General features: G+C 69.9%; 2 protein-coding genes across 2 annotated transcripts; both read left to right on the top strand.

The window, feature by feature from the left end:
• The first annotated feature begins 308 nt into the window (after positions 1–308).
• LOC119248781 (mucin-2-like) lies at positions 309–10,058 on the top strand. Its single transcript, XM_037515657.1, has 30 exons — positions 309–384; positions 932–1,202; positions 1,717–1,831; positions 1,926–2,016; positions 2,091–2,197; positions 2,274–2,484; positions 2,603–2,728; positions 3,079–3,196; positions 3,302–3,453; positions 3,524–3,633; positions 3,722–3,791; positions 3,871–4,008; positions 4,078–4,242; positions 4,417–4,511; positions 4,600–4,726; positions 4,806–5,061; positions 5,152–5,204; positions 5,384–5,484; positions 5,666–5,817; positions 5,902–6,040; positions 6,198–6,308; positions 6,385–6,564; positions 6,650–6,889; positions 7,289–7,445; positions 7,581–7,712; positions 8,029–8,176; positions 8,399–8,490; positions 8,702–8,911; positions 9,029–9,311; positions 9,365–10,058. Exons 1-30 carry the CDS (start codon positions 309–311, stop codon positions 10,056–10,058), a joined length of 4,920 nt encoding a protein of 1,639 aa, XP_037371554.1.
• A 7,058-nt stretch (positions 10,059–17,116) lies between these two features.
• On the top strand, positions 17,117–26,016 carry LOC119248782 (intestinal mucin-like protein). The gene is made up of 22 exons (XM_037515658.1): positions 17,117–17,600; positions 18,064–18,333; positions 18,412–18,629; positions 18,836–19,010; positions 19,299–19,546; positions 19,857–20,040; positions 20,178–20,400; positions 20,652–20,830; positions 20,940–21,009; positions 21,098–21,195; positions 21,280–21,311; positions 21,435–21,612; positions 21,720–21,827; positions 21,925–21,965; positions 22,068–22,190; positions 22,394–22,550; positions 22,633–22,683; positions 22,788–22,915; positions 22,991–23,030; positions 23,190–23,316; positions 23,446–23,633; positions 25,877–26,016. Exons 1-22 carry the CDS (start codon positions 17,117–17,119, stop codon positions 26,014–26,016), a joined length of 3,462 nt encoding a protein of 1,153 aa, XP_037371555.1.
• The last annotated feature ends 716 nt before the right edge of the window (positions 26,017–26,732 follow it).

Here is a 26,732-nt window from a genome sequence, read left to right on the forward strand (position 1 = left end):
CACGGACGTGCCTCGGCGGCCCTCCCCGCCGCCCCGCAGGAGGCTGGCCTGGGTGTGTGCTGGAATCGGGGTAATCGGGGTCCTGTGTCCTAAGGAGGCTCACTTTACCCGGGTGCAATAAAAAGATAAACCTCAGATAACCTGAATCAATATTTCCCCACGGGAGCCCCCACAGCTGTTTTCTGGGCGCGTGGCACATGCCCCACCCACCTCGCCCCTCCCCTGCCGCCGCCCTCTGACGGCCCCGCTGGGCATAAAAGGCCGGGACCCCTGCGCTGGCCGCTCTCCTGCCCGCCCTCCCAGCCGCCATGGGGCTGCCGCTGGCCCGCCTGGCGGCCCTCTGCCTGGCCCTGGCCTCGGCCAGGGGCGAGGAGCTCCTCAGAGGTGAGGGGGCGGGCGCCACACCGGGCTGGGCCCGTCCTGCCTGGGAGGGTGAGGTGACCCCTGCCCGGGCGGGCCGCCCGGGCGGGCAGAGGGCGGAGGGCTTGGCCGCGTCCTCCCGGGGACGCCGCGGCGCTCTGCAGACGCCAGGGCCGCGGTCCCGGCCGGGGCAGGCAGGACGGCCGGCCGGTGGGCCGAGGGAGGCGCAGGGGCCGGCCCGACGGTCGAGGCCAGCACGGCCCTGGGCTCGGAGGTGGGCGGCCACCTGCCGGGGGGACCACTGTGGCCAGAACCGCGGGACTCGGTGGGGAAAGGGCCGTCCGTCCGGGCCACGCTCCGGGGGCCCGGCCCCGTGGCCTCTCGTCCTGCTGCGGGTGAGGGGTGGCCAGAACGGTGAGGGGGGGCCGAGGGGCCGGGTGGCAGTGGCTGGGGGGGGCGCCGGGCGGCCCCCAGGCCAGGCCCGGCACAGCTGCAGAAGGTGGGGGGGCTGTGGGGGGGTCGGGCGGGTCCGCGGCGGGCATGGGCGGGGCTGCTCACACCGTCCCCCCAGAAGGCAGGACGCGCGACCACGGCCACAACGTCTGCAGCGCCTGGGGCGACTTCCACTACAAGACCTTCGACGGCGACGTCTTCCGCTTCCCCGGCCTGTGCGACTACAACCTGGCGTCCGACTGCCGGGACTCCTACAAGGAGTTCGCTGTGCACCTGCGGCGGGGCCCGGGCCGCGGCGGGGGCCACCCCCGGGTCGAGTACATCCTGCTGACCATCAAGGACGACACCATCTACCTCACCCGCCAGCTGGCCGTGGTGAACGGGGCCATGTGCGTGGGGCCGCGGGCGGGCTCCGGGCGGGGGACCCCCGGGCGGGCTCCGGGCGGGGGACCCCCGGGCGGGCGGGCGGGCGGGCTGCCGGGTGGGTGGGCGGGGCCGTGCGGGTGAGGAGGCCGGGCCGGCTCGGGTTACAGAAGCCGCGGGGGGCCACGGGAGCCCCCCCTATTGTCCGGCTTTGTCTGGGGAACAATGAGGCACTGAGGCCTTCCTGGGGGGTGGGGGCACCTGCGGGGCTCCCCGGCCTGAGCGGCCTGAGCGGGGGATTTTGTTTCCTGCACAAGGCGGCTGAGGCCGGCCCCCACCTGGCCGGGGAGCCCAGCAGCCGTGAGCACGGCGCAGCCTGCAGGGCCGAGCGGACGCTCTCGGGCGCGGGGCACCACCCGGGACAGAGGCCGGGGTGGGGGGCTGTGGCGCTGCCCTGAGGGCAGGGGAGCGGGCCGGCGCCACACACCGCCAGCCCCAGCCAGGCGGCGGCCGCGTGGGTGACCTGCCTGCCCACCCCAGGGTCAGCACCCCGCACTACAGCCCGGGGCTGCTCATCGAGAAGAACGAGGCCTACACCAAGGTGTACTCCCGCGCCGGCCTGGCCCTCATGTGGGACCGGGAGGACTCTCTGATGGTGGGTGCCGCCGCCCCGCCCCGCCCCGCCCCGCCCCGCCAGCCCCCGTGCGCCCGCTGACCGCACCCTCCCGCCCCGGCCCCCTCGCCCGCAGCTGGAGCTGGACAGCAAGTTCCGGAACCACACCTGCGGCCTGTGCGGGGACTACAACGGCCTGCAGACCTACTCCGAGTTCCTCGCGGACGGTGAGGCCCGGGCGGGCGGCGGCGGGGGGCGGGCAGGGTGGGCGCGGGCCGGCCCCTGACCAGCCCGTCCCCAGGCGTGGCCTTCAGCGCCCTGGAGTTCGGGAACCTGCAGAAGATCAACAGGCCCGAGGCAGCCTGCGACGACCCCGAGGAGGAGCCCCCCAAGTCCTGCTCCCAGCACGTGAGTGGCTGGGCGCCCGCTGGCCGGGCGGGCGGGGAGTGGCCGGAGCCTGTCCCCACCGCCCCTCTGCCCGCAGCGCGAGGAGTGCGAGCGGCTGCTGTCGGCCGAGGCCTTCGCGGGCTGCCGCGGGCTGCTGCCCCTGGAGCTGTACGTGAGGGCCTGCATGGAGGACCGCTGCGGCTGCCCCCACGGCACCGCCTGCGCCTGCAGCACCCTGGCCGAGTTCTCCCGCCAGTGCTCCCACGCCGGGGGGCGGCCCGGCAACTGGAGGACCGCCTCGCTTTGCCGTAAGCCCGGGGCGGGTCGGAGGGGGCCGTTCGGGCGGCCGCGCCTGGGGTCCTCGACCTGGGGGGTCCCGCGGCCCCCGCCCCTCCCGCGGCTCAGTGCCTGCCTCGGTCCTTGTAGCCAAGACCTGCCCGGGGAACATGGTGTACCTGGAGAGCGGCTCGCCCTGCATGGACACCTGCTCCCACCTGGCGGTCAGCAGCCTGTGCGAGGAGCACCGCATGGACGGCTGCTTCTGCCCGGAAGGTGAGTGTCCCGGGGCCCGGGCTGTGGCCCCTGCCGTGGCCTGCACGCCTTGGGCCTGGGCTCGCGGGGGTACCAAGCGTGCCCCCCAGGAGGCTGGGGGACGGCAATGGCACGGGAAGGGAGGGACAGTGCCCCCCGAATCGGGGGCCAGGTCCAGGTGGCAGGGCGGCCTGCCAAGCCCTCAGGGGTGGCTCCAGAGGGGCCTCTGCGAGGACGCCTGGGGGCCTCACCCCTGTTGGACACACCTCCTGCCCGACCGGCCCTGAGCCTGGAGGCGAGTCCCGGGCTGACACCGGGGGCACCGCGCGCCCCTGCCCTTCCCGCGGGTGACGTCACCTGCGCTCTGCCAGGCACCGTGTATGATGACATCGCGGGCAGCGGCTGTGTCCCCGCGGACCAGTGTCACTGCAAGCTGCACGGACACCTGTACGCGCCCGGCCGGCAGGTCACCACCGCCTGCGAGCAGTGGTAGGTCGGCGGGGGCGGTGGGGCGCCTGGGGGCCGGCCTGGGGCTGTGGGGGTGTCTGGGGGCGGGTGGGGCGAGCGGCTGAGCCTCCCCCTGCCCATGCACAGCGTCTGCCGAGCCGGCCGCTGGGTGTGCAAGGACCTGCCGTGCCCGGGGACCTGCGCCCTGGAGGGCGGCTCCCACATCACCACCTTCGACGGGAAGAAGTACACCTTCCACGGGGACTGCTACTACCTGCTGACCAGGGTGGGGCCCGGCGGCGAGCGGGGGGCGGGGGGGTGCGCCCGGCGGCAGGGGCCGGGCACAGCATGACCTCCCGCTCTCCACAGGGCGAGCACAACGACTCCTACGCCCTCCTGGGGAGCTGGCGCCCTGCGGCTCCACGGACAAGCGGACCTGCCTGAAGACGGTGGTGCTGCTGGCCGACCGGAAGGAGAATGTGGGTGCCCCCCCGCCCCTGGTCTGCCCCCCCGCGCCCGCCCTGCCTGCAGCCCCCTGAGCCCCGCGTCCGCTGACCTGTCCTGCAGGTGGTGGCCTTCAAGTCCGACGGCAGCGTGCTGCTCAATGAACTGGAGGTGAACCTGCCCCACGTGACCGGTGAGTCCCGCGGCCGCCGGGGGGGGGGGGTGCCCAGGGGTGGGGGGGGTGCCCCGTGCTCAGCGGCCCTGTCTTGCAGCGAGCTTCTCCATCTTCCAACCTTCCTCCTACCACATCATCGTGAGCACCGCCTTCGGCCTCCGGCTGCAGGTCCAGCTGGTGCCCGTCATGCAGCTCTTTGTGACCATGGACCAGGCCGCCCAGGGCCGTGTCCAGGGTGAGTGACCGACCAGCGCCCGGGGCCCCGCCAGCCGGCCGGCCCTGCCCAACGCTTGGCTCCCCGCAGGCCTGTGCGGGAACTTCAACGGGCTGGAGGGCGACGACTTCAGGACGGCGGGCGGGCTGGTGGAGGCCACCGGTGCCGGCTTCGCCAACACCTGGAAGGCGCAGGCCAGCTGCCACGACAAGCGCGAGTGGCTGGACGACCCCTGCGCCCTCAACGTGGAGAGCGGTGAGCGGGGGTGCGGGCTGGGGCGCAGCGCCCCCTCTGCTGGGCGGCCCCAGAGGCGAGGGCGGGCGGGGCCGGTCCAGTGCCCCCCGGACCTGGAGGGGGGGGCCGGGCGGGGGCCGCAGGGGGGCCCTGCTCCCGCGATGGGGCGCCCCGCTGAGGCCCTCGCCCCTCCAGCCAACTACGCGGAGCACTGGTGCTCCCTGCTCAGGAAGGCGGAGACGCCCTTCGGCAGGTGCCACTCGGCCGTGGACCCCGCGGAGTACTACAAGGTGGGTGGCCAGCGCGGTGCCCCCGAGAGCCGGTGCCCGCGAGAGCCGGTGCCCCCGGCCGCGCCCGCTCACGCGCCTGTGCCCGCAGCGCTGCAAGTACGACACGTGCACCTGCCAGGGCGACGAGGCCTGCCTGTGCGCCGCGCTGTCCTCCTACGCGCGCGCCTGCGCCGCCCGGGGCGTCATGCTGTGGGGCTGGCGCGAGCGCGTCTGCAGTGAGTGTCCCGCCGGGGGGCGGGGGGGGGGCGGGGGGCGCCGCGGCCCCCCCTCACCGCCGCCCGCCCCGCCCCCCAGACCAGGACGTGGGCTCCTGCCCGGGCGCGCAGGTCTTCCTGTACAACCTGACCGCCTGCCAGCGCACCTGCCGCTCGCTGGCCGAGCCCGACGCGCACTGCCTGCGGGGCTTCGCGCCCGTGGACGGCTGCGGCTGCCCCGACGGCACCTTCCTGGACGAGAAGGGCCGCTGCGTGCCGCTGGCCAAGTGCTCCTGCTACCACCGCGGCCTCTACCTGGAGCCGGGCGAGGTGGTCCTGCGGCAGGAGCAGCGCTGGTGGGTGCCGCGGGGCCGGCGGGGGCGGGGGGCGAGGGGGGCGGGGGGGCGCACCCCCGGCCGCGCTGACCCCGCCCCCCCTCCCCGCAGCGTGTGCCGGAGCGGGAGGCTGCGCTGCACGCAGGTCAAGCTGCTCGGCCAGAGTGAGTGACCCGCCCGCCCCCAGCGCCGCGCCCCCCCCAGCACCCCAGCGCCGCGCCCCCCAGCGCCGCGCCCCCCCCAGCACCCCAGCGCCGCGCCCCCCCCAGCACCCCAGCGCCGCGCCCCCCCGAGCGCCCCGCCCCCCGCGCGCCCCGCCCCCCTGAGCGCCCCGCCCCCGCAGGCTGCGCCGCTCCGAAGGTCCACGTGGATTGCAACAACCTGACCGCGCTGGCCGTGCGGACCCCGCGCCCCCTCAGCTGCCAGACGCTGGCCGCCAGCCAGGTGCGGGGCGGGCTGGGCTGGGCTGGGCGGGAGGGGGGGGTCCACCGCCTGCGGGCGCCCGGGGCGCGCCGCCCTCACCTGGGGCCTCGGGGAGGGGCGGGGGCCGCGGCACGAGGGGCGCCGGCGAGAAGGCGGGGCGGCAGGTCTCCCGGGGTCTCACGCCGCCCCCCGCGCGCCCCAGTACCAGACGGAGTGCGTCAGCGGCTGCGTGTGCCCGGACGGGCTGCTGGACGACGGCCGCGGGGGCTGCGTGCGGGAGGAGGCCTGCCCGTGCGTGCACAACAAGGAGCTGTTCGCCCCCGGGGACGAGGTCAAGGTGGACTGCAACACCTGGTGAGGCCTGGCGCGCGGCCGGGCGTGGGCGTGGGCGCGGCCTCGGGGCGGGCGGCTGCCCTGACCGCCCGTCTCCGCCCCCAGCACCTGCCGGCGGGGCCGCTGGGCGTGCTCCCAGCTCGCGTGCCACGGCACCTGCGCCGTCTACGGCAGCGGCCACTACGTCACCTTCGACGGGAAGCACTATGACTTCGACGGGCACTGCTCCTACGTCGCGGCCCAGGTGGGTCCAGGGGCTGGGGCCTGCCCGTCCCCTCCGCCCAGCGCGGAGGCCCAGCGCGGCCTGGGGGTGGCGCCCGAAGGCGCCGCTGGCCTCCTCCCGCTCCGGGGAGGGGCCCCGCTTGCCGGGCGCCCGATGACCGGGCTCACGACCCACCCAGGACTACTGCGGCCAGAACGCCTCGCGGGGCTCCTTCAGCATCGTCACCGAGAACGTGCCCTGCGGCACCACGGGCGTCACCTGCTCCAAGGCCATCAAGATCTTCCTGGGGGTGAGCGGGCCCTCCCGGGCGCGGGGCCCTCAGGGACCCTCGGAGCCGACCGGTGACGGGGCCTCTCCTCTGGCAGAGGACGGAGCTGAAGCTGGAGGACAAACACCGCATGGTGATTCAGCGCGACCAGGGCCACCACGTGACCTACACCACGCGGGAGGTGGGCCAGTACCTGGTGGTGGAGGCCAGCCTGGGCGTCATCGTCATCTGGGACAAGAGGACCACCATCTTCATCAAGCTGGCGCCTTCCTACAAGGTGCGCGGCGCCCGCCCCGCCCCACCCCGCCCCGCGCCCCCGCCCCAGGCCCGGCCTGGCCTCCCTGACGCGCTGGTCTCCGCAGGGCTCCGTGTGTGGCCTGTGTGGGAACTTCGACCAGCGCTCCAACAACGACTTCACCACGCGAGACCACATGGTGGTGGAGAGCGAGCTGGACTTCGGGAACAGCTGGAAGGAGGCCCCCACCTGCCCCGACGTGGGCAGCACCCCCGATCCCTGCTCCAAGAACCCGCACCGCCGGGCCTGGGCCGAGAAGCAGTGCAGCATCATCAAGAGTGACATCTTCCAAGTCTGCCACAGCAAGGTGGGCATCGGGGCGGGGCGGCCGGCGAGGTGGGTGCGGGCCCGGCGGCCTCTCTGAGCCAGCCGTCCTGCTGCATCACTGCGAGGCCACTGTCGTCAAGTTTCAGCTCCGTCCTATGTCCTTTGGACACGTGACCGGGTGGCCAGCCTCCCCTCTAAGACCCCTGGCCGGACCCGCGGCCCTGCTCCCTCCCAGGCGGTGGCAGGGCGAGGCGCGAGGCTTGGGACTGCGCTCTGCTCTCGAGGGCAGGGGCCTCCAGGGGGCGGGCAGACCCTGCCCGGCGGGCTCTGGCCTCCGCTGTCAATGGCCTTGTGACCTGACCCTGTGGCAGGAGCAGGGGGCGCCCCGGGGATGCCCCAGAGGGTGGCGGGACCCAGGCCCACCGTGGCTCCTCCCCAGGTGGACCCCAAGCCCTTCTTCGAGGCCTGCGTGAGCGACTCCTGCGCCTGCGACTCGGGCGGCGACTGCGAGTGCTTCTGCTCGGCCGTGGCCGCCTACGCCCAGGAGTGCACCAAGGAGGGGGCCTGCGTGTTCTGGAGGACCCCCGACCTGTGCCGTGAGTGCCCCCGTCCGGGGCCGCGGGTGGGCGCAGGCGGCTCCGTCCCCAGGCCATGGCCGCCACCCCGCCCCTGGGGGGCCCAGCGCCTGGGGTGGCCGGCGGCCCCCTGACGGCCCTCCCCTCCCCCCACAGCCGTGTTCTGCGACTACTACAACCCCCCCGACGAGTGCGAGTGGCACTACGAGCCCTGCGGGAACCGCAGCTTCGAGACCTGCCGCTCCGTCAACGGCCTCCACTCCAACATCTCCGTGTCCTACCTGGAGGGTGAGCGGGGGGCCTGTGGGGGACCCCGAGCGCCAGGTGCAGGCTCACCTTGCTGCAGAATGACCTCACTCGCCGAGCCGCGGGCCCCACCCAGCGAGGGGGGCGGGAGGTGCCGAGGGCGGGGGCGCCTCTGCCCAGAGCCCCCGGAGGGCGGCCCGGCTGTGCCTCAGGGGTGGCGGCCCCTGCCCCTCGGGCCCGGCTCTCCCGGGAGTGTCCCCGCGGCGGGGCGGGGCGGGCGCGGCGGCTGGGCCGGCGGGGAGGGCCTGGTGCTGCGGGGTCTTCCGTGGGGGTCCAGGCTTGTGCCCTGTGCCGCCAGGGTGCTACCCCCGGTGCCCCAAGGGCAAGCCCATCTACGACGAGGACCAGAAGAAGTGCGTCCCCGCGGACCAGTGCGGCTGCTACGTGGAGGACACCCACTACCCGCCGGGGGCGGCCGTGCCCCCCGCGCACGTCTGCCAGGCCTGGTACGGGGCTCGCGGGCGGGGCCTCTGGAAGGCGGGGCCTCCGGGGGCGGGGCCTCTGATTGGGCGGGGACTCTGGGGCGGGGCCTCTGATTGGGAGGGACCTCTGGGGCGGGGCCTCTGATTGGGCGGGACCTCTGGGGCGGGGCCTCGGCGGGGGCGGGGCCTCTGGCGGGGCGGGGCCTCCGGGGGCGGGGCCTGGCTGCAGCCTTGCCTTCCTTGCAGCCTCTGCGCCAATGACTCCAAGGTCGTCTGCCGGCCGGATGACGGTGAGCAGGCCCGGCCGCCGGGGCCCTTCCCGGCGCAGGACGCCTCTGGTGGGCGGCAGACCCTGGAAAGGCAGCCGGGCCGCGTCTGCGCTCCCCGGGGCGGCTGCGGGCGCTGGCCGGCCTGCGCCCTCGGGCACTGGCTGCGCCCACGGGTGGGGGGGCACGCGGGCCGCCCCTTGCCCGGACGGGTGAGGGGGAGCGTGAGGGTGGGCGTGGGCGTGGGCTCGCCTCAACCCGCCGTCGCCCTCCCTGCCCCCAGGCAAGATTCTCAACTACACCCAGGACGGCTCCTTCTGCTACTGGGAGGTCTGCGGCCCCAACGGGACGGTGCACCAGCACTTCAACGTCTGTACGTCCACCCCGTCGCCGCCGTCCAGCTCGACGCCCACCCCCACCCCCACCCCCAGCGCCACCTCCAGCGCCACCTCCAGCGCCACCTCCAGCGCCACCCCCACCAGCCACGGCCCAGGTGAGCGCTCGCGGACCTGCCCTGGCCTGGCAGCGTGCGGGCCAGGGCGCTTGGGGCGGACACCTCTGGGCGGCGGCGGCCTCGGGCAGAGCTGACGCGCCGCCCTCCCGTCCCCAGAGCTGTGCTGCTTCTGGTCCGACTGGATCAACGACGACCGCCCGACGGTCGGCAACGACGGTGGCGACCGGGAGACGTTTGCCAGCGTCTGCCAGGCCCCGGAGGACATCGAGTGCAGGTCGGCCACGGAGCCGCACCTCAGCTGGGAGGAGCTCGGCCAGGTGGCCCAGTGTGACGTCAGCGTGGGGTTCATCTGCAACAACGAAGCCCAGTTTGCGAACGGACTGTTCGGGCTTTGTTATGACTACGAGATACGAGTCAACTGCTGTCTGCCGATGGATCAGTGCCCCACGCCGCCCACCACCAGCTACACCACCTCCCCGACCTCCACCTCAGTCACCTCACCAACGACGACCTCCACCTCACCAACGACCACTTTCACCTCCTCAAAGACCACCACCTCACCGACCACCACCTCACCTACCTCTACCTCCCCGACCTCCACCTCGACCACCTCTCCGACGTCCACCTCTCCGACGCCCACCTCTCCGACCTCCACCTCCCCGACCTCCACCTCCCAGATCTCCACCTCAACCACCTCACCAACGACCATCTCGACCTCCTCAAAGACCACAACCTCGCCGACCTCCACCTCACCTACCTCCACCTCAACCACCTCACCTACCTCCACCTCCCCAATCTCCACCTCCCCGACCTCCACCTCACTGACCTCCACCTCAGTCACCTCACCAACGACGACCTCCACCTCACCAACAACCACTTTCACCTCCTCAAAGACCACCACCTCACCGACTTCTACCTCCCCGACCTCCACCTCGACCACCTCACCAGCCTCCACCTCAACTGCCTCACCAACGACGATCTCGACCTCCTCAAAGACCACCACCTCACCTACCTCCACCTCACCGACCTCCACCTCGTCCACCATCTCGACTGCCTCACCAACCTCCACTTTGACCACCTCACCAGCCACCACTACCACCTCATCAGCCACCACCCCTGGTATCTCCACACTGACCACTCCATGTGTGGAAGACTGCAAGTGGACCGGCTGGCTGGATTCTGGTAAACCAAATTATGGCAAACCAGGAGGAGGTGACAAAGAATCTATTGACAACGCCTGTGAAGCTGGCAGCATTCCAGTCAACATTTCCTGTAGAGCTGCCATGTTTCCTGACATTCCTCTCCAGGACCTGGGACAGAAGCTGGCGTGTAACCTCTCCATTGGCCTGGAGTGCAAAAACCAAGAGCAGAAGCCAGGGGGAGTAGCCAACATGCCCTTTTGCCTCAACTATGAGATCAATGTCTACTGCTGCAATCGATGTCTACCCATAGAGACCCCAAGCACGACACCCACCACCGCCACCACCACCACCACCACTGAGATCCCACCTCCAACCACCACCGCCGTCACCTCTCCAACCACCACAACACAGAAGACCCCATCATCGACCCCCACAGGAACCACCACTGAGACCCCAACACCAACTTCCACATCCACAGGGACCCCAACCACCAGCACCACCATCACGAAGACGCCAACGCCTGAATCCACCACCACAGGGACCACCACTGAGACTCCAACGCCAACCCCCAGCACCTACACCACCACCACATCCACCCAGACCCCCAGCCCCACCCCCACCACCTCCACTGAGGCCCCGACTCCATCATCCACCACCCCAGGCACCCCAACCACCAGTGCCACCACCACCACAGAGATCACAACCCCAACGTCCCCCATCATAGGGACGTCTACTCCCAGCACCTCAACAGCCACCCCCACCACCTCTCCAACCACTACCTCTACAACATCACCAACCACCACCCCCACCACCTCTCCAACCACCACATCACCAGAGACCACCACTCCATCATCCACCACCCCAGGTACCCCAACCACCAGCACCACCATCACTGCGACGCCACCACCCTCATCCACCACCAGAGGGACGACAATTGAGACCCCAACGTCAACTTCCACCACCACAGGGACCCCAACCACCAGCACCACCATCACGAAGACCACAACCCCAACCTCCCCCATGACTGGGACATCAACCCCCAGCACCTCAACAGCCACCACCACCACCTCTCCAACCACTGTCTCTACAACATCACCAACCACCACCCCCACCACCTCCCCAACCACCACATCACCAAAGACACCAACTCCATCATCCACCACCACAGGGACCCCAACCACCAGCCCAACCATCACTGAGACGCCAACTCCCTCATCCACCTCCACAGGGACCACCACTGAGACCCCCACGCCAACGTCCAGCACCTACACCACCACCACATCCACCCAGACCCCCAGCCCCACCCCCACCTCCTCCACTGAGACCCCAACTCCATCATCCACCACCCCAGGCACCCCAACCACCAGCACCACCATCACGAAGACCACAACACCAACCTCCCCCATCACAGGGACGTCAACCCCCATCACCTCAACCACCACCACCACCACCACCACCTCTCCAACCACCACCTCACCGGAGACCTCAACTCCATCATCCACCACCTCGGGCACCCCAACCACCAGAACCACCACCACTGAGAGGCCAACTCCCTCATCCACCTCCACAGGGACCACCACTGAGACCCCCACGCCAACCCCTAGCACCTACACCACCACCACATCCACCCAGACCCCCAGCCCCACCCCCACCACCTCCACTGAGACCCCAACTCCATCATCCACCACCACAGGGACCCCAACCACCAGCACCACCATCACGAAGACCACAACCCCAACCTCCCCCATGACTGGGACATCAACCCCTAGCACCTCAACAGCCACCACAACCACCTCTCCAACCACCACCTCACCGGAGACCTCAACTCCATCATCCACCACCACAGGGACCCCAACCACCAGCACCACCATCACGAAGACCACAACCCCAACCTCCCCCATGACTGGGACATCAACCCCTAGCACCTCAACAGCCACCACAACCACCTCTCCAACCACCACCTCACCGGAGACCTCAACTTCATCATCCACCACCACAGGGACCCCAACCACCAGCACCACCATCACTGAGATGTCAACTCCCACCTCCGTAGGGACCACCACTGAGACTCCAACACCAACCCCCAGCACCTACACCACCACCACATCCACCCAGACACCCACCTCCACTCCCACCACCTCCACTGAGACCCCAACTCCATCATCCACCACTACAGGGACCAGTGCAGAGTCTACAACCTCGAGCACCACCACCACCACTAGGACGCCAACCCCGCCACACAGCACAACCCCCACCATCACCTCCTCAGAGACCCCAACTCCATCATCCACCACCCCTGGCACCCCAACTACCAGCACCACCACCAGCGAGACCACAAGTCTGACTTCCAGTACCACCTCGACACCAACTACCACGCCTACCACCCCAACAAAGGAGACCCCAACCTCGGCCTCCACTGTCAGAACCACCACCTCAGCAGAGACAACCCCAACCTCCCCCATCACTGGGACATCAACCCCCAGCACCTCAACAGCCACCACCACCACCTCTCCAACAACCACCTCTACAACATCACCAACCACCACCCCCACCACCTCTCCAACCACCACATCACCAGAGACCCCAACTCCGTCATCCACCACCACAGGAACCCCAACCACCAGAACCACCATCACTGAGACGCCAACATCCTCATCTCCATCATCCACCTCCACAGGGACCACCACTGAGACCCCAACACCAACGTCCAGCACCTACACCACCACCACATCCACCCAGACCCCCAGCCCCACCCCCACCTCCTCCACTGAGACCCCAACTCCATCATCCACCACCCCAGGCACCCCAACCACCAGTGCCACCACCACCACAGAGACCACAACCCCAACGTCCCCCATCATAGGGACGTCTACTCCCAGCATCTCAACAGCCACCCCCACCACCTCTCCAACCACTACCTCTACAACATCACCAACCACCACCCCCACCACCTCTCCAACCACCACATCACCTACCTCCACCTCCCCGACTTCCACCTCCCCGACTTCCACCTCACTGATCTCCACCTCAACAGCCTCACCAACGACAACCTCCACCTCACCAACGACCACTTTCACCTCCTCAAAGACCACCACCTCACCGACCACCACCTCACCTACCTCCACCTCCCCGACCTCCACCTCGACCACCTCACCAGCCTCCACCTCAACTGCCTCACCAACGACGATCTCGACCTCCTCAAAGACCACCACCTCACCTACCTCCACCTCACCGACCTCCACCTCGTCCACCATCTCGACTGCCTCACCAACCTCCACTTTGACCACCTCACCAGCCACCACCCCTGGTATCTCCACACTGACCACTCCATGTGTGGAAGACTGCAAGTGGACCGGCTGGCTGGATTCTGGTAAACCAAATTATGGCAAACCAGGAGGAGGTGACAAAGAATCTATTGACAACGCCTGTGAAGCTGGCAGCATTCCAGTCAACATTTCCTGTAGAGCTGCCATGTTTCCTGACATTCCTCTCCAGGACCTGGGACAGAAGGTGGCGTGTAACCTCTCCATTGGCCTGGAGTGCAAAAACCAAGAGCAGAAGCCAGGGGGAGTAGCCAACATGCCCTTTTGCCTCAACTATGAGATCAATGTCTACTGCTGCAATCGATGTCTACCCATAGAGACCCCAAGCACGACACCCACCACCGCCACCACCACCACCACCACTGAGATCCCACCTCCAACCACCACCGCCGTCACCTCTCCAACCACCACAACACAGAAGACCCCATCATCGACCCCCACAGGAACCACCACTGAGACCCCAACACCAACTTCCACATCCACAGGGACCCCAACCACCAGCACCACCATCACGAAGACGCCAACGCCTGAATCCACCACCACAGGGACCACCACTGAGACTCCAACGCCAACCCCAGCACCTACACCACCACCACATCCACCCAGACCCCCAGCCCCACCCCCACCACCTCCACTGAGGCCCCGACTCCATCATCCACCACCCCAGGCACCCCAACCACCAGTGCCACCACCACCACAGAGATCACAACCCCAACGTCCCCCATCATAGGGACGTCTACTCCCAGCACCTCAACAGCCACCCCCACCACCTCTCCAACCACTACCTCTACAACATCACCAACCACCACCCCCACCACCTCTCCAACCACCACATCACCAGAGACCACCACTCCATCATCCACCACCCCAGGTACCCCAACCACCAGCACCACCATCACTGCGACGCCACCACCCTCATCCACCACCAGAGGGACGACAATTGAGACCCCAACGTCAACTTCCACCACCACAGGGACCCCAACCACCAGCACCACCATCACGAAGACCACAACCCCAACCTCCCCCATGACTGGGACATCAACCCCCAGCACCTCAACAGCCACCACCACCACCTCTCCAACCACTGTCTCTACAACATCACCAACCACCACCCCCACCACCTCCCCAACCACCACATCACCAAAGACACCAACTCCATCATCCACCACCACAGGGACCCCAACCACCAGCACCACCATCACTGAGACGCCAACTCCCTCATCCACCTCCACAGGGACCACCACTGAGACCCCCACGCCAACGTCCAGCACCTACACCACCACCACATCCACCCAGACCCCCAGCCCCACCCCCACCTCCTCCACTGAGACCCCAACTCCATCATCCACCACCCCAGGCACCCCAACCACCAGCACCACCATCACGAAGACCACAACACCAACCTCCCCCATCACAGGGACGTCAACCCCCATCACCTCAACCACCACCACCACCACCACCACCTCTCCAACCACCACCTCACCGGAGACCTCAACTCCATCATCCACCACCTCGGGCACCCCAACCACCAGAACCACCACCACTGAGAGGCCAACTCCCTCATCCACCTCCACAGGGACCACCACTGAGACCCCCACGCCAACCCCTAGCACCTACACCACCACCACATCCACCCAGACCCCCAGCCCCACCCCCACCACCTCCACTGAGACCCCAACTCCATCATCCACCACCACAGGGACCCCAACCACCAGCACCACCATCACGAAGACCACAACCCCAACCTCCCCCATGACTGGGACATCAACCCCTAGCACCTCAACAGCCACCACCACCACCTCTCCAACCACCACCTCACCGGAGACCTCAACTCCATCATCCACCACCACAGGCACCCCAACCACCAGCACCACCATCACGAAGACCACAACCCCAACCTCCCCCATGACTGGGACATCAACCCCTAGCACCTCAACAGCCACCACAACCACCTCTCCAACCACCACCTCACCGGAGACCTCAACTCCATCAGCCACCACCACAGGGACCCCAACCACCAGCACCACCATCACGAAGACCACAACCCCAACCTCCCCCATGACTGGGACATCAACCCCTAGCACCTCAACAGCCACCACAACCACCTCTCCAACCACCACCTCACCGGAGACCTCAACTTCATCATCCACCACCACAGGGACCCCAACCACCAGCACCACCATCACTGAGATGTCAACTCCCACCTCCGTAGGGACCACCACTGAGACTCCAACGCCAACCCCAGCACCTACACCACCACCACATCCACCCAGACACCCACCTCCACTCCCACCACCTCCACTGAGACCCCAACTCCATCATCCACCACTACAGGGACCAGTGCGGAGTCTACAACCTCGAGCACCACCACCACCACTAGGACGCCAACCCCGCCACACAGCACAACCCCCACCATCACCTCCTCAGAGACCCCAACTCCATCATCCACCACCCCTGGCACCCCAACTACCAGCACCACCACCAGCGAGACCACAAGTCTGACTTCCAGTACCACCTCGACACCAACTACCACACCTACCACCCCAACAAAGGAGACCCCAACCTCGGCCTCCACTGTCAGAACCACCACCTCAGCAGAGACAACCCCAACCTCCCCCATCACTGGGACATCAACCCCCATCACCTCAACAGCCACTACCACCACCTCTCCAACCACCACCTCTACGACATCACCAACCACCACATCACCGGAGACCCAAACTCCATCATCCACCACTATAGGGACCCCAACCCCCAGCACCTACACCACCACCACATCAACCCAGACCCCTGGCCCCACCCCCACCACCTCCACTGAGACCCCAACTCCATCATCCACCACCCCTGGAACTCCAACCACCAGCACCACCATCATGAAGACCACAACACCAACCTCCCCCATCACAGGGACGTCAACCCCCATCACCTCAACCACCACCACCACCACCTCTCCAACCACCACCTCACCGGAGACCTCAACTCCATCATCCACCACCACAGGGACCCCAACCACCAGCACCACCATCACTGCGACCCCGACTCCATCATCCACCACCCCATCTACCAGCACCACCACCACAGAGACCACAACCCCAACCTCCCCCATCATTGGCACGTCAACCCCCAGCACCTCAACAGCCACCACCACCACCACCTCTCCATCTACCACGTCACCAGAGACCCCAACTCCGTCATCCACCACCTCAGGGACCCCGACCACCAGCACCACCATCACGGAGACATCAACTCCGTCCACCTCCACAGGGACCACCACTGAGACCCCAACGCCAACTCTCAGCACCTACACCACCACCACATCCACCCAGACCCCCAGCCCCACCCCCACCACCTCCACTGAGGCCCCGACTCCATCATCCACCACCGCTGGGTCTCCAACCACCAGTGCCACCAGCACAGAGACCACAACCTCAACATCCACCATCATAGGGACGTCAACCTCCAGCACCTCAACCACCACCTCTCCAACCACCACGTCACTGGAGACCTCAACTCCATCATCCACCACCTCAGGCACCCCAACTCCATCATCCACCACCCCATCCACCAGCACCAGCACCACAGAGACCACAACCCCAACCTCCCCCATCACTGGCACGTCAACCCCCAGCACCTCAACAGCCACCCCCACCACCACCTCTCCATCCACCACGTCACCAGAGACCCCAATTCCATCATCCACCACCTCAGGGACCCCAACCACCATCACGGGGACACCAACGCCCTCATCCACCTCCACAGGGACGACCACTGAGACCCCAATGCCAACTTCCACCACCCCAGGGACCCCAACCACCAGCACCACCGTCACGGAGACGCCCACGGCCTCATCCACATCCACAGGGACCACCACTGAGACCCCCACGCCAACCCCCAGCACCTACTCCACCACCACATCCACCCAGACCCCCAGCCCCACCCCCACCACCTCCACCGAGACCCCGACTCCATCATCCACCACCAGGGAGACCCCACCGTCGCCCCCCAGCAGCAGCACCACCACCACCACAGAGACAGCCAGCCCGACCCCCACCATCACCACCACGACCCGCCCGGAGAGTGCCACCCCCACGGGCACGGTGCCCGGCTCCCCGCCGGGGTCCTCCCCGCCGACCTCTCCATCCCCCTCGCCCTCCTCCACCAGGGCCACCACCACACCAGCCGGCGAGGAGACGCCCAGCACCCCGCCAGTGACAACACGGGGCTCCACGCCCCCGCCGCCCACCCCTGGCAGCACCCCTCCAGGTATGCCCCCCGCGAGCCCCTCCCATCCGGCCGGTGCCCCTGCTCTGCCTGGCGAGGGCCCCGGATCTGCCTCCCGCTGCTGGCCGCTGCCTGCTCGCCGGCCAGCCCGGCCGCCCCGTCCCCTCCAGAGCTGTGCCCGCCCCGCCCAGGGCTCTTGTGGGCGGCCGGGGCCCGCGGGCCGTGGGTACCCCTCCTCCCCCACACCGCCCTCCCCGCTCTTGCCCTGGAACCCGCTGGCCAGACCCCGCAGATGGGCCCTCGTCCGGGGTGCCCGTCCTCCAGGCCGCGAGCTCTGGGGCTCTGGGCGGACCTCACGCCGCGGTCCCAGCACCCCGGGCAGACTGCAGCCCTGCTGGCTCTGCCCCCAGCCTGGTGGGCACGAGGCCCTTCTGTGCCACCGCCGGGCCCCAGGGCCGGCACCCCCCGGCTGCCGCCAGCCCTCAGTGCGCCCCTTTCCTTCCAGGCCCGCCGACGTCGGGGCCCGCCTCGTCGACACCCACGCCCACCGCGGTGCGCACGAGCACCACCGGGGCCCCCACCCCAGGGCGCCCCTCGACGACCGCGCCGGCCTCCAGCACCGCGGCCTCCAGCACCGCGGCCTCCAGCGCGCCCGCGCCCACGCTCACCCCCACCCCCGTGCCCCCCCCCAGCATCAGCATGAGCACCGGCACCGGGCCCTCCACCGCCACCCAGATATATTGCTGCGAGGTCAACGGCACCTACTACGCGCCGGGTACCGCGGCGGGCGGGGCGGGCCGGCCGGGCCGGGCCGGGCGGGGCGGGGGGCGGGCCCTGACGGCGGCCCCCGCAGGTGAGCTGGTGTACAACGGCACGCACGGCAACACCTGCTACTACGTGAACTGCTCGCTGGACTGCGACATCCAGATCTTCAACTGGTCGTGCCCGTCCACGCCGACCCCGACGCCCGGCCCGACGCCCACTCCCGCGTCCTCGCCCAGCCCGCCCACGCCCCCGAAGCCGCCCGGCACGGCGCCCCCCGGCTGCCCCGACTTCGATCCTCCCAGACAGGTCAGGGGCGGGGGTGGCTGTCGCCCGGGCGGCCCCTCCGGGGGCGTCCCAGGCCTCGGGCCCCTCTCCGCTGGTCCGGCCCCTTCCCACCACCGGGTCGCGGGTGGGCGAGGCCCTGGCGTCCCTGCCAGACGGGGCTGCCGCCTGCCGGCTCCCCCAAGGGCTCCAGGTGCCCCCGCGGCGCCCTGAACCCCGGCCCTCCGCAGGAGAACGAGACGTGGTGGCTGTGCAACTGCACGCAGGCCGTGTGCAAGCACGGGAACACGGTGGAGCTGGTGGAGGTGGAGTGCGAGCCCCCGCCCATGCCCACCTGCTCCAACAACCTGGCCCCCGTGCGCGTCATGGACCCCGACGGCTGCTGCTGGCACTGGGAGTGCGACTGTAAGCCCCCCATCGCCCCTCCCGCACCCCCTCCCCGCTGGGCCTGTGGCGCCCCTCCGTCCTCCCAGCCCGGCAGGGAGTGGGGTGGGCGGCCTCCAGGCTCCGGGAGCAGAGCTGGGGTCTGAAGCCAGGAGGTGGGGCCCCGGGGTTACGCGGCCAGTGGACGCAGACCCGCTTGCACGCCCCTGGGCCTGGAGCCCGGAGCCCACGTTTTGTCCCCTCGGCCCTGCTGGCCCTTCTCGCCTGGCCCTTGGCCCTGGGCGCCAGCTCAGCCCGCTCCCCCCACAGGCTACTGCTCAGGCTGGGGTGACCCCCACTTCGTCACCTTCGACGGGCTCTACTACAGCTACCAGGGCAACTGCACCTATGTGCTGGTGGAGGAGATCACCCCCAAGGTGGACAACTTCGGGGTGTACATCGACAACTACCACTGCGACCCCAGTGACCAGGTGTCCTGCCCGCGCACCATCATCGTGCGCCACGAGACCCAGGAGGTGCTGCTCAAGACCGTGCAGATGCAGCCCCTGCGGGTGCAGGTAGGCGCGGGCCCAGCTTCCTGCAGGCGGCCGGGCCCTTGGGCCGCTGACCCGGCGCAGAAGCCCGGCCCCGAGACAGGCCGGCCGGGCCGGGGCGGGCCTGCCGGGCTCCAAGGCACGTCCAGAGCAGTGGGGGGCAGCGGGGAGGGGCGGGTGGAGGCCGCCAGGTACCCGGCTCTGCCGCCGCCGGCGGGCGCGGCTCTCCAAGGCCAAGGCCAGCTCTCCTGGCGGCCGGGCGGGCGCCTGGGGCGCCTTTGGGGCAGGGGCGGGGCCGGTCTCCCGCGTCCAGCTGACTGGCTTGGGGCTGCAGGTGCAGGTCAACGGGCAGGCGGTGGCGCTGCCCTACAGGAAGTACGGGCTGGAGGTGTCTGCGTCGGGCATCAACTACGTGGTGAGCATCCCCGAGCTGGGTGCTGTCATCAACTACAACGGCCTGGCCTTCTCCGTCCGGCTGCCCTTCAGCCTCTTCGGCCACAACACCAAGGGCCAGTGCGGTGAGTGCTCCCGCGGCTCGCGGCCGGCCCCCTGCCGCCCCCTCCCCCTGCTGCTGCCTTGAGGGGCCTGGGGGCGGGCGGGGCGGTGGGGGCCTGGGCAGGCGGGGCGGCCTGGCGGCAACGCGCCTCCTCCCCAGGCACCTGCAGCAACAGCACGGCCGACGACTGCATGCTGCCCAGCGGGGAGCTGGCTGCCGACTGCGAGGTGGCCGCCGACCAGTGGGTGGTGAACGACCCCTCCAAGCCGCACTGCCCGCAGGCGGGCTCCACCACCAGGCGCCCGGCCACCACCACGCCCGGGGGCAGCAGCCCCCCCGGCCAGAGCTGCGGGTCCCCTCTGTGCGAGCTCATCCTGCAGAGGTGACCCCGGGCCCTCGGCCTGGGTGGGGGGCAGGTCCGGCCTCCGCGAGCCCCGAGGGCTGGCGGGGCGCGGCTGGGGGTGGCGGGAGGCGGCTGGGGCTCCCACGGGGGTGCGCTCCCGCGGGGCGGCGGGCTGTGCGGTCCGGTCTCCGCCTGGGGGGCCGGGGGCCCCCACGGGTGCGCGCTGGGGGCGCGGCCCTCCGGCGGGTGGGGGGCCCGGGGAGGGCGCCCGCTAACCCGCCGCCCCGCAGCCCGTTCGCCGCCTGCCACGCCGCGGCGCCGCCCCGGCACTACCACGAGGCCTGCGTGTTCGACAGCTGCTTCGTGCCGGGCGCGGGCCTGGAGTGCGCCAGCCTGCAGACCTACGCGGCGCTGTGCGCGCAGCAGGGCGTCTGCGTCGACTGGCGGAACCTCACCGGGGGCGCCTGCGGTGAGCGCGGCAGGGGGGCGTGGGGGCGCGGGGGCGCGGGGGCGCGGGGGCGCGGGGGCGCGGGGCGCGGGGGGCGGGGCCCCCTCCTGACGCCCCGGCCCCTCCGCAGCCGTGACCTGCCCGTCGCACCGCGAGTACCGGGCCTGCGGCCCCGCGGAGGAGCCCACCTGCAAGACCAGGTAGGCCGGGGCGGGGCGGGGCCGGGGCGCGGGCGGGGGGCGGCCCCCCTCCCGCAGCAGCGTCTCACCGCCCCCCCCGCCCCCGCAGCCCCCCGCCGCAGAACGGCAGCGCGGTGGAGGGCTGCTTCTGCCCCGAGGGCACGACGAGCTACGCGCCCGGCTTCGACGTGTGTGTGGAGGCCTGCGGTAGGCGCCCCCGGGAACCCCCGGCCCCCCCCGCGGACCTCCGCCCCCCCCCCCCGCCGGCTGACACTCTCCTTCTCCCCCCAGGCTGCGTGGGGCCCGACAACGTGCCCAGAGAGGTGGGTCGTCCCCGGAGCCGGGGTTCTGGGCGGGCAGGGCTGGCGCAACCCCAGAGGCTGGGAGGGGGGGGCTGCTGGGGTTGGGGCTCCGGGGCGCCCCCTGCTCACCCCGCGCCTCTGCAGTTTGGGGAGCACTTCGAGTTCGACTGCAAGGAGTGCGTGTGCCTGGAGGGCGGCAGCGGCATCATGTGCCACCCCAAGACGTGCCGCGGGCGGTCCGCGCCCACCTGCGCCGAGGACGGCACCTACCCGGCCACCGAGGTGGACCCCGCGGACACCTGCTGCAACGTCACCACCTGCAGTAAGCCGGGGCGCCCGCCCCCAGCCTGCCTCCCGGTTGGCCTCCGGGGACCCGGGTGGGGCGCCCTCCGCCCGCCCCGAGTCACCTCGCCTTCCCCTGCGCCCCAGAGTGCAACGTCAGCCTGTGCCGGGAGCAGCCGCACTCCTGCCCGCTGGGCTTCGAGGCCAAGAGCGAGATGGTGCCGGGAGGTGCTGCCCGGTCCACTCCTGCGGTGAGTGCGCCCGGCTGTCCGCGCGAGAGGGGCGCCCCGGCCCCCCCACCCCGGCCTGCACGGGCGCCGGGCGGGTCTGACCGCGCCCTCCTTCCCCCCAGTGCCCAAGGGCGTGTGCGTCGTGGACAGCGCCGAGTACCAGGTGCGGGGCCGGCGGGGCGGGCGGCGGGGGCGGGGTCCGCAAGGGGCGGGGGCTGGAGGGGTGGGGGGCTCTGCACCGCCGGCTCACACGGCGCCCCTGCAGCCCGGCTCCCCAGTCTACTCCTCCAAGTGCATGAGCTGCCAGTGCACCAGCCAGCGCAACAGCACCACCCAGCTCCACGTCGTCGCCTGCAGCCGCGTGCCCTGCACCGCCACCTGCAGCCCCGTGAGCGCCGCCCCAGCCCCCCACCTGCCCGGCCCCCACCCCAGACACACACACACCCGGCCTCCCCCCTCCCCTCCCCCCAAGCCCCAACCCCCCACCCCCCTGCCCCCCCACCTCCCCCTGCCCCCCACCCCCTGCCTCCCCCTGCCCCCAGCCTCCCCCCTGGACCCCGGCACCCCGCTGACCGCCTCCCCCGCCTGCAGGGCTTCGAGCTGGTGGCTGTCCCCGGGGAGTGCTGCGGCAAGTGCCAGCAGACACGCTGCGTCATCCACCGGCCGGGGGGCCAGTACCTCGTCCTCAAGGTGCGCTGGGCCAGGGAGCGACCCTGGGGGCCGCCTGGGCCCCGAGGCACGGCGGGATGTCCGTGCCCACCCCAGGGCTCCCGGGCTCCTCCCTGCAAGGCTGGGGGCCCCTTCGCGGCCGTCCCTCCACCGCCCCCCAGGGCCCGCCTCAGACCCCTCGGTGACCGCCTCCCCGGGATCCCGCCTCCCCAGTAGGGCCGAGCGTGCTGGGGTCAGGGTGTGAGGCGCCGGGGCCCTGCGTCCTGGCCCTGGCGGAGGGGCTGCGCGCACCGGCTCACCCGCTGCCCCCCCGCAGCCCGGGAAGTGAAGAGCGACCCGGGGAGCAACTGCACCTTCTTCAGCTGCGTGAAGATCCACAACCAGCTCATCTCGTCCGTCTCCAACATCACCTGTCCCAGCTTTGACCCCAGCGACTGCGTCCCGGTGAGCGCCCAGGGTGCAGGCTGGGGGGCCCGGGCGGGTGCGGGGCGGGCTCCTGCTGACTCCCCTTCCCCGCAGGGCACGATTACCCTCGCGCCCAATGGCTGCTGCAAGACCTGTGAGTACAGCTCAGGGGGTGGTGTCCTGGGGGGTGTCCCGGGCCGCCCCTGGCCCCCTGGGGGCGCGCCCCCTTGCGGGAGAGGCGGGAGGGAGCCGACGGCTGGGTGCCACTTGGGGCCCCGCACGTGGAGGGTCCTCGAGCCTCGCCCCTCCCCAGGCACCTCTCGCAACGAGACCCGGGTCCCCTGCTCCACCATCCCCGTCACCAAGGAGATCTCCCACGCCGGCTGCGTCGCCAACGTCACCACCAACTACTGCGCCGGGTCCTGCGGCACCTTCGCCATGTGAGGCCCCCCGCACCCCCTCCCTCCCCGCCTGGGCGACCCACAGGCGCCCTCACCGCCCCCGGCTCCTCCGCCCCCCCGCCCCCCGTTGGCCGCCCGCATGCCCTCACCCCCGGTGCCCGTCGGCAGGTACTCGGCCGAGGCGCAGGCTCTGGACCGCCGCTGCTCGTGCTGCAAGGAAGAGCGCACCCGCCAGCGGGAGGTGACGCTGCGCTGCCCCACGGGCGGGCTGCTGGCCCACACCTTCACCCACATCGAGAGCTGCCAGTGCCAGGACTCGTCCTGCGCGCCCCTGCCGGCCCGCCGCACGCGCCGCGGTGCCAGGGGCCCGGCCAGGCCTGAGCAGGCCGCAGCCGCTTCTCGCCGCCAATATTTATTTCTGAAACTGTTCATTTCCTTGCTTTCTGAAAATAAACGTGTGCAGAGACTGCTGGCTGGTGTGCTTGCGGGCCGGGGTCCGGGGGCGCTTCGGGGGCAGAGGGCCCCATGGCCTGGCCACTGGGCTCTGCCCACAGGAATTTGCCCTCATGGCCTGGCCCAGTTCAGCGAATGTGGGTGCCCCCTGCTTGGGCCCCCCCACAGGGCAGCCTGCAGGCCCCCATGCAGAGCCTCCCTGGGGCCCGAGCTCCCGCCGGGGTGTTTGTGTGTGCGCCTGTGGGTGCGCGTGGGCGTGTTTGCACGTGTGAGCTGCGTGTGCACACGTACATGTGAGTGCGCCTGCCGCGGGGAGGAGGGAGAGTCTTGGCCCCGCCGGGCAGCAAGCGTCTCCGGGGCAAGGGGCCGGGGCCTCACAGACTTGGGCAGGGGCTCCCCGCGCCCGGGAGAGGACCCCAAAGGCAGTCACGCCGCCGGTGAGCAGCCTCGGAGGCCTCAGGGGAGGCCCGGCCGCCGGCACCGGGACGGGGATTGGGGCAGGCCTGGGACAGGGCCACGTGGCTCTGAGGCTGGGCAGCTATGACGCCCCTCCCCCTGCCGGTGAGCGAGGGGGTCTGTGGGGAGCAACCCCAGAGTCACCAGACTCAGGACACGTGACTGGTCTTGTGGGAAAATTACCTCCATTACCACGTTAATATTTGTCTCTCCATTAAAGTCTGTTTAAAAATTGAAAGGGCCTCCCCGGTGGCGCAGCGGGTGAGCGCTGGGTGGCGAAGCTGCCCGCAGCCTCTGCAGAGCCGGTTCGATCCCCGGCTGCTCCCCGGCCACCGGAGGAGGGTCCCGCATGGCGCGCAGACCTCTCCTGCCGCCCGCTGCTCCCCTCAGCAGTGTCCTTCGGTCCTTCTGCCTGCTCTGCTCCCCGCTCTGGCTCTGGTGAATTCTCTCACCCTCCTGCGCTTCTGACTGTGCCCAGTGCTTGTATAAACAAACAAACAAACAAACAAACAAACAAATAAATAAAAATAAATCTTTAAAAAAAATAAAAAAAATAAAAATGAAAATGGAAAGGGCCTCCCTGGTGGTGCAGCGGGTTGAGCGCCGCTCTGGGAAGCTGTTCGCAGCCTCTGCAGCGCGGGTTCAATCCTGGCCGGCCGGCGAGGGTCCCACATGGTGCGGCGGACCTCTCCCGTCTCCCCGCTGCTCCCCTCAGCAGTGTGTTTCACTCAGTCTGCCTGTTCTGCTCCCCGCTCTGGCTCTGGGGAGTTCTCAAACCCCCGCACCTCTGGCCTGCGCCCCAGCTCTTGTGTGCATCAATAAAGAAATCTTGAAAAACTGAAAAACTGGAAACACGGCGGACGACGTGGACCAGCAACAAACGGCGCGCGCTGTAGAAGAACCCCCGACCTCGTCAGGCTCAGCTTGGACGAGCGAATTTCTGTGAAAATGAGCAATGACGGCTTCGAGGCAGGTGCCAGGCTCATGATCAGCATGTAAACGCGCTGCTGGGAGACGTGAAGAAACCGCAGCCGCGCTAGGAACGGATGAGGAAACCTGTGAAGAAATCCACGCGTCAACACAAGGGCACATCCCGCCGCTGTTGGTCGGGGGCGCCGCGCGGTGCCGCCGCCGGGCGCTGCTGGGGCAGAGTCTCCCCCGCGCGGCTCGGGCGCCCGCCTGCGCCTCCCAAGCAGGAGATGCGCGCGGGAGGCCCCCGCAGGCTCTGACCGGAAGAAATGCCCGCGGGGTCTTCCGCTGCTGGGCCGACGCGTTCTTAAGCCACATGGCAATTGTATTTTTCTCCAGACCGTCCAACAAATGTGGTCAACAAGACAGAAAACCTTAAAACACCAAACAACAACAACAACAACAAATTGATCAACTGGAACCAGGACAGGCCCCTGCTGGCCACCTCTGCCCTCGGCTCCGCGCGGCTCCAGGACTCCCACCCTCTCCCTGACCGGGCGGACGTCCCCAGCCCCTCCTGCCCTGGGCTGGGCTGGGGGCTCCGGGCTGGGGGCTCAGGGCTCTGGCTCAGGAGCATGGCGAGGGGGAGACCGGAGGCCGCCTGGCCCTTGTCCAGCTGTGCCCGCGAGGTGGACTCTGCCCTAGCCTCGCTGGCTGCCTTGCCCGGGCACCCCGCGAGGCCGCCCGTGGCCGCCCCTGCCTCTGGCCACGTCCCCTTCAGGTGCTCAGCAGAAGCGCGTGGTTACGGGGCTTCATCAAAACCCCATGAACCCCAAAACTAAACAGGGCAGCCCGGCCAGCCCCAAATGTCAGCAAGCAGCGCCCAAGGGCTCCGTGGCAGTCAGGGCAGCGGGGCTGTGAGGGCACAGGCCACCCGCGTCCTGGCATGTGTCTCGACCCTGTGTCCTCCCCAAGGGGCAATGGAAGCAGCCTGGCCATGGGGGCCCCGAAGCCCCAGGCCTCCTAGGCTCTCTGCTGCCCACCCCGTGGTGGCCAGAGGGGAGGGGAGCCGGTCGCGGGGCACGCGTGGGGGAGGGGCGACAGGGGCGTGGGCTTGGGGGTCGCGGGGGCCCGCCGGGCGGGCAGGCCCTGCTGCTGCGGGCTGGGATGCCGGGGACTTGCCAGATCCCAGTGCGGGGCCCATGGCCGCAGACACACAGGCCCTGGGGGCGGCCGCGTGGAGACTCGGGGCGCCCTCCATTGAGGGGCAGGGGCTGTGGCCACGCGCCCCCGGGGAGGATGCGCTGGAGTTTTCTAGCTTTTGCTTTTTAGCTAAAGCCAGACACGCTTCTGGCAGGGAGCCGGGCAGCCCCGACTGTGGCCCGCCGCCCCTCTGCCCATGCCCGGCGGCCCCCCAGAGTGCCCTGCCGCTGTGGGGCACAGGGAGACGGCCGCCTGGGCCTCGCGGTCTGCTGGGCAGCGAGTGGAGGGGGGCCCGTGTTGCCCCCAGGCCCCCTCCTGCCCTCCGGGGGGTCCCGCTGGTGTGGGGCACGGGGTGGGTAGGCGCCTCTTGTGGACGGGCGGGTTCAGTGGACAGTGAAGGCCACAGCCCTGCAGGACCTGGCTTCCCTCTGCTC

The sequence above is a fragment of the Talpa occidentalis genome, unplaced genomic scaffold (genome assembly GCF_014898055.3).
Source record: "Talpa occidentalis isolate TD23 unplaced genomic scaffold, MPIMG_talOcc4v2.1 talOcc4.17, whole genome shotgun sequence".
Taxonomy (NCBI): Eukaryota; Metazoa; Chordata; class Mammalia; order Eulipotyphla; family Talpidae; genus Talpa; species Talpa occidentalis.